Source organism: Chenopodium album, chromosome 24, assembly GCF_948465745.1.
Source record: "Chenopodium album chromosome 24, dcCheAlbu1.1, whole genome shotgun sequence".
NCBI classification, from domain to species: domain Eukaryota; kingdom Viridiplantae; phylum Streptophyta; class Magnoliopsida; order Caryophyllales; family Amaranthaceae; genus Chenopodium; species Chenopodium album.
In genome coordinates, this window is record NC_137857.1 from 27582945 (window position 1) to 27596168 (window position 13224).

General features: G+C 35.1%; 2 protein-coding genes across 2 annotated transcripts; one reads left to right on the plus strand and one right to left on the minus strand.

Moving 5' to 3' along the window:
- The first annotated feature begins 218 nt into the window (after positions 1-218).
- LOC145611427 (small ribosomal subunit protein uS4y) lies at positions 219-2298 on the plus strand. The gene is made up of 3 exons (XM_081666758.1): positions 219-376; positions 979-1360; positions 1889-2298. Exons 1-3 carry the CDS (start codon positions 349-351, stop codon positions 2070-2072), a joined length of 594 nt encoding a protein of 197 aa, XP_081522884.1. The 5' UTR covers positions 219-348; the 3' UTR covers positions 2073-2298.
- A 5693-nt stretch (positions 2299-7991) lies between these two features.
- On the minus strand, positions 7992-12049 carry LOC145611773 (uncharacterized protein At2g34460, chloroplastic-like). Its single transcript, XM_081667143.1, has 5 exons — positions 11836-12049; positions 11074-11271; positions 9486-9605; positions 8642-8914; positions 7992-8551 (listed from the first exon to the last, which is right to left on the minus strand). Exons 1-5 carry the CDS (start codon positions 11959-11961, stop codon positions 8387-8389), a joined length of 882 nt encoding a protein of 293 aa, XP_081523269.1. The 5' UTR covers positions 11962-12049; the 3' UTR covers positions 7992-8386.
- Positions 12050-13224: the final 1175 nt, after the last annotated feature.

Consider the following 13224-nt stretch of genomic DNA (forward strand, 5'->3'; position numbering starts at 1 on the left):
CACTTAAACCGATTCCAAATCCCAACCTATCACGTACAAACAGGTTTCGATTCCGATTCCGAACTCGAACCGGGTCCCCATAATTCTTGCTCACACACAAATCACAACCTCTCAGTCCACTCGATCTTAAACCAGCAGAAATGTGTTATGGACCCCCAAATTCTAAAAACCCAAGAAAAACAGCCCAATAAGAACTAGGGTTTTTGTTGAGAGACCACACGTATATATTCTTAGGTTACAAACCCTTCTCCTCTTCTCACTTCCGTTTTCTCTCTCCTCCATTTCTGCATTTGGCGACTCCGCTCGTTTCTTCACCACTTACCTTCTGCTCGCCGCCGGTGAGCCGCCATGGTCCACGTCGTCTACTACCGCAACTGTAATTTCTCCTCTCTTCTCCCTTTTTACTTTTTTTCGATTCTTCTTGTTGTTTGTTTTTTTTTTTTCTTCATTTTATCTGGTTTTTTCGATCAATTTGGTTTGCATTTTGTCTGTTTATCTCGGATTAGTTAATATTAACATTAGAAATCAACTGGGTTTTTTTTTGTTTGATCAGTTTTTTCCATTTTATTTGGTTAATTTCGATCTATGTGTTGGGCATTATCTCTGTTTTTTTAGGATTAGTTAATTTTAAGATTAGAAATCATCTGGGAAGTTTTTAATTGATTGTTTGAGAAACTGGGTTTGTGATTTTGAATTTGGAATCGTTAATTTGTCATAAAGTTTGTACATTTTACTTAATATGGATAAGGAATTTTAGGGTTTATCATGTTAGGGTAATGATCTGTTTCTGTATATGAAATGCTGCAAATTGGTAGCAGTTTTTTTTTGGTTTGTTCAGCTAATTAGGTTAGAAACAGTGGTGGATTTTGTTAAATTATCAAAATTTATGCTTATTTTGCGATATTAGGGAGAAATTTAGTATATTTTGGTTGAATTGGATGATTTTAGTATTGATTTTGTGAATTGGATGGTGTATAGATGGGAAGACATTTAAGAAGCCCCGTCGTCCTTATGAGAAGGAGCGATTGGACGCTGAGTTGAAGCTTGTCGGAGAGTACGGGCTTCGTAACAAGAGAGAGCTCTGGAGGGTTCAATATGTTTTGAGCCGTATCCGTAATGCCGCTAGGCATCTTCTTACTCTGGATGAGAAGAACCCTCGCCGTATCTTTGAGGGAGAAGCTCTTTTGAGGAGGATGAACAGGTACGGGCTATTGGATGAAGGACAGAACAAGCTCGATTACGTGTTGGCTCTTACCGTTGAGAACTTCTTGGAGAGGCGTCTTCAGACCCTTGTCTTCAAGTCTGGTATGGCCAAGTCTATTCACCATGCTAGGGTGCTCATCAGGCAGAGGCATATTAGGTATCATATTTCAATCCCTTATGTTTCAAATGCAATTATTGATTATTAATTGCTTTCGGATGTGCATTGCGTGATGTTTTCAATTGCTTATTATTGATGATGTTCAGTGGTAGATACTTTCTTAATTATCAATCATTTTATACTAGATTCTCACTTGAGGACTTCCAAAGATTTAGATTTATTTGAACCCAGTCATTTTTCGACTGATTCTTGTGTGAGCCAACATCTAGCTGATCTAGGGTGTCTAACTTGCTGTATCTATAACAGTTAGCTGGCTTATTGTGCAAGTGTTTTCTCCGAGTGCCTTTAATGTGATTAATAACCAATCACATTGTTGCCTCTTTCATTGAAGATTTTATTGGTGGACTACTCTTGTGGGAGAGGATCCCTAGTTCCGTACCTTGTAGCTTCAGTGATGTGCAATTACCTTATGATTTGAATCTTTGTTATATAAATTGTCATTACAATGAGGTTGTTGTTGGCTTGATAAAGTTGGTTTCTGATCTGTATGTGATCTTTTGATTTCAGGGTTGGTAGACAAGTGGTGAATGTTCCCTCTTTCATGGTGAGGGTTGACTCTCAGAAGCACATTGACTTCTCTCTCACTAGTCCCTTCGGAGGAGGCCGTCCAGGAAGAGTGAAGCGAAAGAACCAGAAGGCAGCAGCAAAGAAGGCTGCTGGTGGTGATGGTGACGAGGAAGATGAAGAGTGAGCTATACCCGGTTCTTTGTAGTTTGTAGGCTTGAGATCCTTTAATAGCACCTCTAAATATGGCTCTTTCCCCCAGGAGATCCACCAATTTTCTTGTTGCAATTGACTGATTTTGTTCCTTTACAACTTAAAATATTTGGAGTGCATGTTTTTGTTATGTGTTAAAACTATTAGAATATGACAATATGTTTATTGTGTTCTTATGGATCCAATAGATCAGTTTTGCTCTTAATGCTTGGCTTATTTTTCTTCTGCCTATCACAACGATACTGCTTGCCCAAACTTGTTGAATTCATCTTGTTTAGACGAGCCGATACTTTAATTTTTTTTGTTTATGGTGATGGATATCTTAAGCTGTTCTGATTCAAGCAAATGCTGGATGCAAATTAATCATTCTGTTCTGCCATTTGGGTTTATGGTTGTACGGGCATGTGATTCTGGTGGTGAAAACCTGATGAAATTTGATATAAAAAAATAATGATGAATAGATAATTTTGTGCTTGGACTCAAATCAAAGACAATTTGTAACATCTATAAAATGAAAACCAATTACCTTAGTGGCAATCTGTTCTCGAGCTACAGTAGAGTACTAAAGTCTACAGCTTTCAATGCCTTTTGTGTATTTGATTTTGCATTTGTGTTTGTGATCTCAGCTGTTTTATTCTTCCTAGTGGAGTCTGCAATCACTTCAATCCTTTCATACACTTTCTCCTTACTCCACATTATTGCTTGAAACCTTGCTGTAGCTTCATTCTGTATTGCAGTTCCTGCTGTGTCCCTTTTTCTTCAAAAAACCTGTAAAGGGCAATAATGCCACCCAGGCCATTGCTGCGGTACCATTTTCCGGCCTTGGGTGATCCATCCATCTGCCCTGTTAGTTTGACTACTATTTTCTTCTCAAAGGGGGCACATACAGGATTGGATTCGATCTTTTTAAAATTTTGCAACGATGTAATTTTTGTTTTTGTCTTGCTGGTTGCTAAGGCCGGCCGATCATGCCTTCCATCTCTATGTTTCTCGAGTGCAGCCTTGTGAACAATGCCAAACCTTTATTCGAAGTAACATAATTTCCATATAAAAATGTTTTCATTATTGTTTGTACTCCCATGCTTTCATAGGAATTTCTTGAATCAACCTCCTGTAATGCTGTTAGTGCTGCGTAGCAACTTTTAACTGTGAACTCTCCTGAATTTGTGTGTTTCTGGTATTGAAAATCCACATCTCCCAGATTAGGAGGTTCCAGATTTAAAATTTCGTACCATCCTTGAAATCTGCCATGAAATTGTGTTCTAGTCGAAAGATAGTAAGTTCCTCATATTCCATTGTGATGCCCTCTGTAAACTAATTTCATCCTTAAGTACGAAACTTTCGCCATTGACACATTTATCAGATAAATTTTTTTATCTTGTCCAGATTTTCCCGTAGAACCTTTTTACCCTAGTTAATACTTCTTCCTCCCCTTGAACACAACTCAATGGTGTATTCCTTGTGATCAGATTCTTGGAGTTGAGCATTTTTGCCACCGAAGTTGGCGGTTTTAATCTAATTCTGTTTGATTGTTTACATTTTAAGAATCATTGTTAGCTTGTATGTTTCGTAGTCCTAAATCTCCCTGCCTTTTGGCAGGCGTAGTATCTCTTGTTTCACCCAATGGATCCCTTTTGCAAGCCTTGGGCTGCCCACCAAAACCGATCATTAAACTACTGTTCTCAATCAAAATGGTTGCTGGTTGCTTGACCACTGCAAGTATGTGAGTTACAGGCTAACTTAAATCGAATCGAGGAGTGTAAATTTCTTGTCCTGATTTAAAAAATTTACCTGCCATGAAATTGAAGTTTGCAATCTTTCTCCTGGCTAAGTTGATTGGTAGTCCCAAGTACTTGCTAACATTTTTTTGTACTCTCCAATTTGAGCATACCTTTAAGGGCCTATTCTGATTTACTGAACTGAATATTTTATGAAGGGAGGTTATTAGGAACTGAACTGAACTGAAAATAAGCTGAAGAGAAGAGGCCCTAAATCTCTCAATATTATTGTGAGATGTGTTGGGGCTGAATTTGATCCTGATTTCTCTAGAATTATAATTTGTTCGGAAATACAACCAAAGTTTTATGATCACTTCTTTAAGTCCTGAAATTAATATTCTGTGACTTTGATGAAGAACATAGCATCATCCACAAATAAGAGATGTGAGATGCACGAACTCCATCATGTGATGTGAATCCCTATTTTTTGCTTGTGAAATCTACCTAGAAGGAAAGGGGTCACCTTGTCGACTTCCTTTCAAGTTTCAAGGGATTAGTAGTTCAATAATTTTCCATTGTTTAACATTTAAAAGATGTTGTGGTCACCATTTGCATGATCAGAATTTAGTCTTGAGGAAACCATATTTCCCAGGCATTAGAAAATTCCACTTTATACGGTCATATTCCTTACCCATATCAATCTTCACAGGCCCGATGTTGTTCCTACCAAATTTCTTTCCACTTAGAAAATAAATCAGTTCTGAGCAATGAGGTAAGTCAGGTAACTACTTTGTGTCACTTAGCAGACAACTTGTATTTAAAACACTTTGGTACTAGGAAATGATATTGTTGAAATTAGGTGTAAATAGGTTACTAATTCTGAAAGAATCAAGTTAATTGAAAAACATTACTAATTGTGCTTGAGGACAGTCCTCTGTGACTAGGCTAAAAAGACGCCTCTTTTACCCGTTCCATAAGCTTTAAACTCTGAGGATTGTTTAGCAGCAGAGCGGTCCTAAAGCGTTCTTAAAATCTATTTAACTATTCTCTATTTACATTTTTTTTTCTTGTATAGTTAGTGGCAATCAAAAAATCGGTAATACATTTAAGATTGGTAATCGTTTAATCGAGAAACTGTTCAGATCCTTTTGGATTCAATCGAGTTAGGTTGAGATTTACGCTAACTGACAAAAGAGTGTTCTTCTTCCTATGCTTCAATGCCATAAGGATTAAAGTGGATCCGCATCAGCTAAGAATGTGAAACATACCTTCTTACCCCAAAAAAAAATAAAAAAAAAATAAATAAAAGATTGGAACAAAACTAGCATGCCGTGGCACCAATTTTGTTCATAAGAGCAACGAAAACCGAGTGGACAAACACTCCACAATTCGATTAATCATATTAGCCTCTATTTATTTATTTATTTTTTTTTTTTTGAGGGGAAGCGAAGGAATCATATTAGCCCTTATAATATGTATACATTAAAAAAAGCAATAAAATACATTATAAATTTAAAGTTACCTTTAAATAAATTAATGTTACCATAAAAATTGTTAAAGTCACCCTCATATTGACCGTTTTTCAATAAAATTAATAAAAGTTTGCCTTATACAAGACTTATTTCTTACCAGCAACTTTTTGGTGCAGCAAGCCACACCGTGTCGCAGGGCTTACCCGAGTTATTTTTTTAGAGGTTACCCGAGTTATTCAGTTAGGGGTTACTCAAGCTACTCGGTCATGGATTACTTGAGGGGTTCGGACATGAGTTACTCAAGTACTCAAGGGGTTCACTCGGTCAATGGTTACTTGAGGTGTTACTCGGTCAGGGGTTACTCGGTCATGAGTTACTCGGGTTACTCGAGTTACTTGGTCAGAGGTTATTTAAGGAGTTCGGTCAAGAGTTACTCGAGTAATTCGGTCAGGGGTTACTTAAGGAGTTCAATGAAGGGTTACTCGGTCAAGGGTTATTTGAGGGGTTACTTAGTCAGGGGTTATTTAGTCAGGGTTAACTCAAATAACCCCTGATCGAGTAACTTGAATAACCCTGGCAACTCGAGTAACCCCTGACTGAGAAACTCAATTAACCTCGGTAACTCGAGTAGCCCCTGACCGAGTAACTCAAGTAACCCCTACCGCATGGTACACCAAGCCTTTACAAAAAATTGTGTTCATCAATACTATATACTAAAAGCAAATAAAACATGACACTTGTCAAAATAGGGTTAAATAATTTCCCACCAATTTTTGTATTTATATTTTTGCCAAAATTATCTTAGCAATTTTTTAATTCAGTATAATTTTATTTCCTACTTTACTTATATATTCTTTCCTTTCTAAATTCAGTAAAACATTTTTTAAAAAATATATTAACCTTTGTCATACTTTTTATAAAGAGAAAAAAATTATTAAAAAATTATTGAAATACAAATTTTTGTTACTCCGTGCATTGCACGGGACCATACACTAATTATATTATAAAATCCTCCCTATGATCCCTGACTTATAGTTTTTTCTAAAATTTTTGTGTAATGTCTAGTATTGTAGTAATTATTATGAAACAGAGCAAACACCATAATCAACTTCATCTCCTGTATCATCGGAAATAGACCCCTACCATGATAATTTTTATTTTAATTTAGAATATGAAGGTAAAATTTAAGCATATACTAGTATAAATAAATTAATGCTAAACAAATTTTCTATTTAATAAAAGCTCACTGCCAACTCATGAAATTAAACCAGTACCACTATAATGCTTGCAATGTGCAACAGGTCAGTCAATGAGGATTTCAAAAAGGAAGCAAGTAGAGAAACACAGATATAACTAGTAATATCACTCTGTGAATAGGTACTTATTCTTAATATAATATATTTTCTCGGCCATACTTTATACATATTCTTTTCGTCTTCAATTGTTTGCCTGTAAGCACATTTAATTTGTTAATTTAATTGAGTGAAATTTATAAAAGAAAAAAATAGTTTAGTTAAATTTATTTTATGTGAGAGTAAAATTGTATTACCCGTGATAAGAAAACATATACTTCATTCGTTTTCCTAAGTCTTATTTATTGTAGTTACGCAAACTAAGAAAAAGCAGAAAAAGGGAACCATATATGTGGGTAATTTTAGAACATGGATTTTACTCTAAACATAATTGGGTCTCACAAAGTCAATAAAAAAAATGACGACCTTTAATTGGGTCTCACCATACTTTATACATAATTGGGATTCGATATGGATAAAAAAAATGAATAAAAGGTTGTCCTAATAGGAATAGTAAAAGTGAGTAGAATTTAGAAAAATAAAAAGTTAGTAACACTTAGAAAAACAAAGGAAGTATGAAACAATCTTTTAAGGACGACCTTAAATGAAATATGACTATACGAGGCAAACAATAAGAGACAGAAGGATAATGATGCTTACAAAAATAACAAAAACTGACAAACATCTATACCTGTAATGGCTGTAAAGAAGAGATACCTAATCATTGGCATAACATGAGCTCTGTAACCACTACTACAACCTGTTACAAAAAAATACTAGGAATCAATAATAATCTTTAACATAATCATACATAAGATAACCCACCACCCTATTAATGATTCTGTTTGTTGTTAATTATACACATTAATTCATAATTAGTTGGCGAATAATTTTGTTTACAGCAATGTTTATACTATAAATACTACCCATCTAAACCTATCCTTTTCATTCCACAGTCCACAATCAAGCAGAACAAAAAAACAGCTCAATTTTTCTCTTTGAAATTGTGCTTCAACACATTCTTTTTTCAAAGAAGAAATGGAAGCTTGCAAGCTCACCTCCTTCATTGTGGCTATGATCATGGTTTGCTCTATGTTCGCCACCTTTGGCGCGGCTCAAGATGCTGCCACCGCACCAACTCCTTCGCCGCAGAGTGCTGGTGTGTCTCTCCAAGCTCCAGCCTTGGTTGCTGTTATGGCTTCCTTAGCAGCTTGGATCTTCTAAAAATGACAAACGTCTACGTATCATTTTTTTAGTTCTTGAGTTTTCAGTGTATGTTATTGAATGTTTTGTGTAAGATTCTTTCCTCTAAACTTCAATATTCTTCTTTGATTATTCAATAATAATTTGGTTCAATTTGTTTACATGCTCCTTTCCTTGTTCTGGGTTAATTTTAGCTATAAAAATTGAATTATGAGCACAAAAAATGCTAGAACTTCAATATTAATGGTTGGACTACATAGCACATAATTACAACCTTCTCCCAACCCCCGAAACATAAGGGGTTCCCGAAATATATTACATCTTGTAAACGATTGTAGGAGATTATTTAGGCGAAAACAAAACACATTGCACAGTGGCTAATCAAAATCAAGATCCCGACTAATAGAAGTAGCTGACCACACTCAGAACAGATGAGTTGCGCAACTCGGCTGATTATTGTCAGCTAACGTATATAGCAGGGTGATTGTCTGATCGAGGAAATTCACACTACATATATATAATCAATAAAAAAAATTGAAAAATGGCAAACTTTTGTACACTTTATCAAGTATGACAAACCATGCTCAAGAAAATGCAACAAAATCACCGTTGCTTGATAGCACCAAATAATTCTTCAAACGACCGTTTAGGAGCATCTGGACTAGCAATTATCTCTACTACTTTGTAAGAAGCCTCGGGATGACTCAATGCTTCAACAGCAACTTCAGCTACCTGATCCCTTGATATGCTGCCTCCAGAAAGAGTATCCTATCACAGTACAAAAATAAAAACACGTAAGTTCCTGGCAATTGCACAAATGTACAGTAGAAGGCAGAAATAACGAAATAAGGCAGTCACCTCTGGCTCCATGATTATGTTTCCAGAGGGAGGATCATTTTTCAATCCACCAGGCCGTACAATTGTGTAGTTTATCCCAGATTTCCGGATGTAATTCTCAGCCTGTAGCTTTGCGACTAATACAAGTCCAAATACATTAAGAAAGATGTAGGCTGGATTAAGCAACTGCCCCATTGCAGCACCATTGACTAAGATGGAACTAATAAGAATAAATCTCTTGACACCACGCTTGCGACATGCTTCAACAAGATTGAGAGTTCCGTAATAATCCACCTGCATTGGATGATGTGATTAAATAGACCAATTACATCATAGCACAAACATGCTACAAAGGGATGTGTATGATCACAGAGATGCAAAAGTGTCTCTGTTATGAAATAAAAGGTGGTGGCTAAGAGGAAGAAACGGAACGGAAAGACTGGTCAACTCATAACCATATATTGAACACAAATATAGAGCAAGTCATTACTCCATAGTCCTTATCTATTCTAATGATCAAACACACCAATAAAATTATATCAGTAAACATCATATTGCATTTTCTAGAAGTCGCAATAACAGCAACAGGCTGCACTTATTGGCTTATTGCTGTCAATTGTCAAGCAAACACTTACACTTGAAAGAGCGTCATATTATACAACTGTTCTACATGGAGCACATGGTGTTTATTTAACAAATTTAATTATGTGAAAATTAAGCACACACTCGCTATTTTCCAACTTTACAATTCATATAGCTCTTAAATAACAAAGGTAACACTTTGCACCAAAAGAAAAAATAGAAGGATAACACTTTATTTGCACTACTTAATAACAGTAGAAGCTACATAAGAAGATTTTCTTACCTTCCATGGAGCCAACGGATCCCATGAGCGTTGGAATCCAGTTGCACATATTAAAGCCTCTGAGTCATCACTTATGGCTTCAGCTAGCTTGTCTGAACCCTCAGTAACATCTGCTTTAATCTGCAAACAAATAATAGACCAAAAATTTAAAAAGATGATCCAACTAATATTGCTCCAAATTAAAAATTTATACCTCCATTCTGGAATATATGTATTTCACTCTGTTCAAAAATGTCCCGACCACATAGATTGTTGTAACAGCTATGTTACTTGTACTCTTTTTATTTTATTTTTTATTGAAAGAATGTTACTTGTACTCTAGTCATACTTGAGTACGTGTAAAAGTGTCAAATTCAGCTAATTAACAAAAATTTCATGAATTTTTGTCCTACATAAAGTGGCAAGTATCTATAAGTACATCCTAGTGTTGGTTTTAACACAGATGCTTAAGGTGAAACGATGACCCAAGTTTTACATTACTAATAACAGCTGGTTAGCAGTGATAGGGAGGTTGAAAAGTAGAGTTATGTTGGCTATACGGGGGTCGATGCACTTCCTTTCATGCTCATATTGCAAGAAACTGCCTCTACACTCTTAGAGTATAGATTCACAAAGTCTGTTTGTTGTCTTGGATACTCTTGCTGTGGCTGTATATGTAATTTGGTGGTGCAGGAACCTTGCCTACTGGGAAAATATAAGTTTCTAGTGGACCTTAGAATTTTTTGGTGCAAAGAGTGGGCCTTAGTGTGAAAATGATAAAAGATGCCGAGTTGACCAAAATCAACCTACACCATCATGCCTAAGAAGACTTCTTCAGTTGATAGTTTATTAGGATTGGTTTGCAAAGGTTATTTACATGAATTTTAAAGCTCTATTGGATGATGCCTGCTGTAGTAGGTATTTGTAAGTTGGCTTTGCTGCTGTCTTGGCTTTGGCACCCTGTTGGCTAGAACTGTTATGTAATAGTACCATGGTCAGCATTCTAAAGGAAAATGGCTATTGGCTCACTGTAAGTCAAGCGCCTTTTACTTTGCTAAAGATACGTCCCTCCTTTGGGTAAAGACAACTCATTTTCATCAAAAAAAATTAAGCAAAACATAGGGTTCAATTGATATAGGTAACTTGCACTCCGAATTAATCCAATCTTCGTCTCCTAAAATACTCCTTACTAAAATCACAGCATGGGAAAATCAACTTTCATTTTGGGATGTAGGGAAATTTAATCATCACAGCTACATCTTTCCAATTGAATGCAACTACTAAAAATCTCTTAATTCATGAACTAAATGGTCTAAATCACCATGTTCATGCCATTGCCAATAAATAGGTTTACTATTTTTATCCTAAAGATTTGATATAGGACTTCTCTTACAAAATTACACGTATATTCTTTCCCATTACCGATTCCAAACAGGCAGTAAGACCACAACATCACATGTACCCTTAAATACTTTACAGCATGAAGCCATCAAATTCACTAGCTATCAACCACTTAATCATTGAATAACACAAATATTATAAGTTTCTCAACACCACATACAAAAATTTCATTTCTTACTAAAGTTATTATGTAGTATTGTATACTCACAATTTCAAGGGCAGAATTAGTTGAAAAGGTGGTTTTCGCCTTCTCAATGTCACGAACTCCAGCCTTAACAGAGTAGCCCTTAGCCAACAATTGCTCCACAATTCTTTTCCCAGTGCTTCCAGTAGCTCCCGCTACAAATATCTTCTTTTGGGTACTCCTTCCTGCTTCTCCAACCTCCTTTATTTCACTATCTTCCATCTAAAACAGAACACACAACACAAAATTTGTCAAATTCAGTTCATTATGTCAATTCAATAGGAATTTAAGCAACTGGATTTTCCTGAAATTTGACTTATAGTACATTTCATGATGCTATTAAGCATAATGTCAAACAATCAATTGATTTACATTTTTATCAATATGATAAGAATTTAAGCAAATGGGGTTTCTGAAACTTAAATTTTGAGCTGAACTCTTGAAGAAAATAAGCATAATGTCAAATAATTAATTCATAGTATCACTAAATAGAAATAATTGCATCTGGGTTCTTCAGAAATTTGAATTATAGTACATTTCATGATGCAATTAAGCATAATGTCAAATAATTAATTGATTTTTACATTATATCAACATGATAAACTTTTTTTTTTTTTTTTTTTTTTTGAAACAACATGATAAGAATTTAAGCAAATGGGTGTCTCTGAAACTTAAAATTTGAGCTGAATTCTTGAAGAACATAAGCATAATGTCAAATAATTAATTGATAATATCAGTAAATTAGGAATAATAGCATCTGGGTATTTCTAGAAATTGAAAAATTACCTTGGTAGCTTTGACAGAAAATGAAATTGGGTGGATTTTGTAGAGTGGGATATTTGGGGTGATGGATTTGGAGAGCGAAATAGAAAGGGGGTGAAAGATACAAGTTTTAGAGAGGAAGATGGCCATGGAATTTGGGGTGCTACGCAATCCACCAGCCACTAGTTAAGCTTCATTGCACCCTTTCATCTCCTCATGTATTGCCGTTTTGCCACGTACCAGGGCAGTCTAGCATTCAAGCTAGGCTTATTCTTTCCGATAGTTAGACACGGGTGCACAAATCATTGTGCACTTAGAAGATAAACATTCCTCCGTTTTTAAATACTTCCTCCGTTAATGGTTATTTGCAACAAAGGAATATTTTATATCTCACAAATAATACCCTTTTGTTGCAAATAACCATTAACGGAGGAAGTACTTGCTTTACTTTTTTTTTTCTGGCCATTTTTAAATACTTGCTTCATTTTCTTATTTGAAAAGCTTTTATAATATTTAATTAATTTCTCTCACCTAGTGAACCCAACATATATTCTCTCTCTTCCAATTTTCTCCACTACTTTTACTTTATACAATTTTTTATCCTTCCACTCACCCCACTACCATCATATTTTATTAATTTCTCCAATTTATCCTAAAACTCCGCGCATGGAGAAATGGAGCAAGTATTTAAAAACGGATTCTCAAAATATAGAAAATTTTGTGTAGAACCACTTCAAAGATACACTGTTTTGTGAATATTCAATTTTTTTGTTTTTTTTTATTTTGTTTAGAACTATTATAAGATGGAAAAAGTTTACCCAACACCTTCCATAAACGATTTTCGTCCAATTGAGTCGTTTTTAGGACCCATTTTTACGATTTTCATTCAATTCTCTGAATTTGGACCCTTGGGCCTCCAAATCCTTTTTATTCATTTCTACGGAACATTTTTCAACAAGTAAATTGACAAAAAATATTAATAAGTAGAAGTGGGGCCTACTAACGATATTTGTTAATAGCTGGAAAACAACAAAGTTACTGTTTGAAAACTATATGTACTTTGCGGGTTACACTGTGAAAAGTGCTATATGGAGGGGCACAATGTTGAATGGTGAAATTAAGAGGTTCACTGTATTAAAAAAATCCAAAAAAAAAAAAAAATAATAATTTTGCCCCTATCCAAAATTCATTCTTCTAGCACCATTGCACCAATTGACTTTCTTCAGAAGAAAGCACTGTAGACTCATTATTCGATTAACAATGGTTGTTATCAAAATTGCCAGGTTAACAGAGAATAGCAAGCAAATTAGTTAAGATTTAAGAGCATAAAAGCATGTTTTTGTTGTCCCATTTATGGAGAAAATTAACTTTCATTTCTTGTACTAGTCAGAAGTTTGATAATCTATTGCAAGA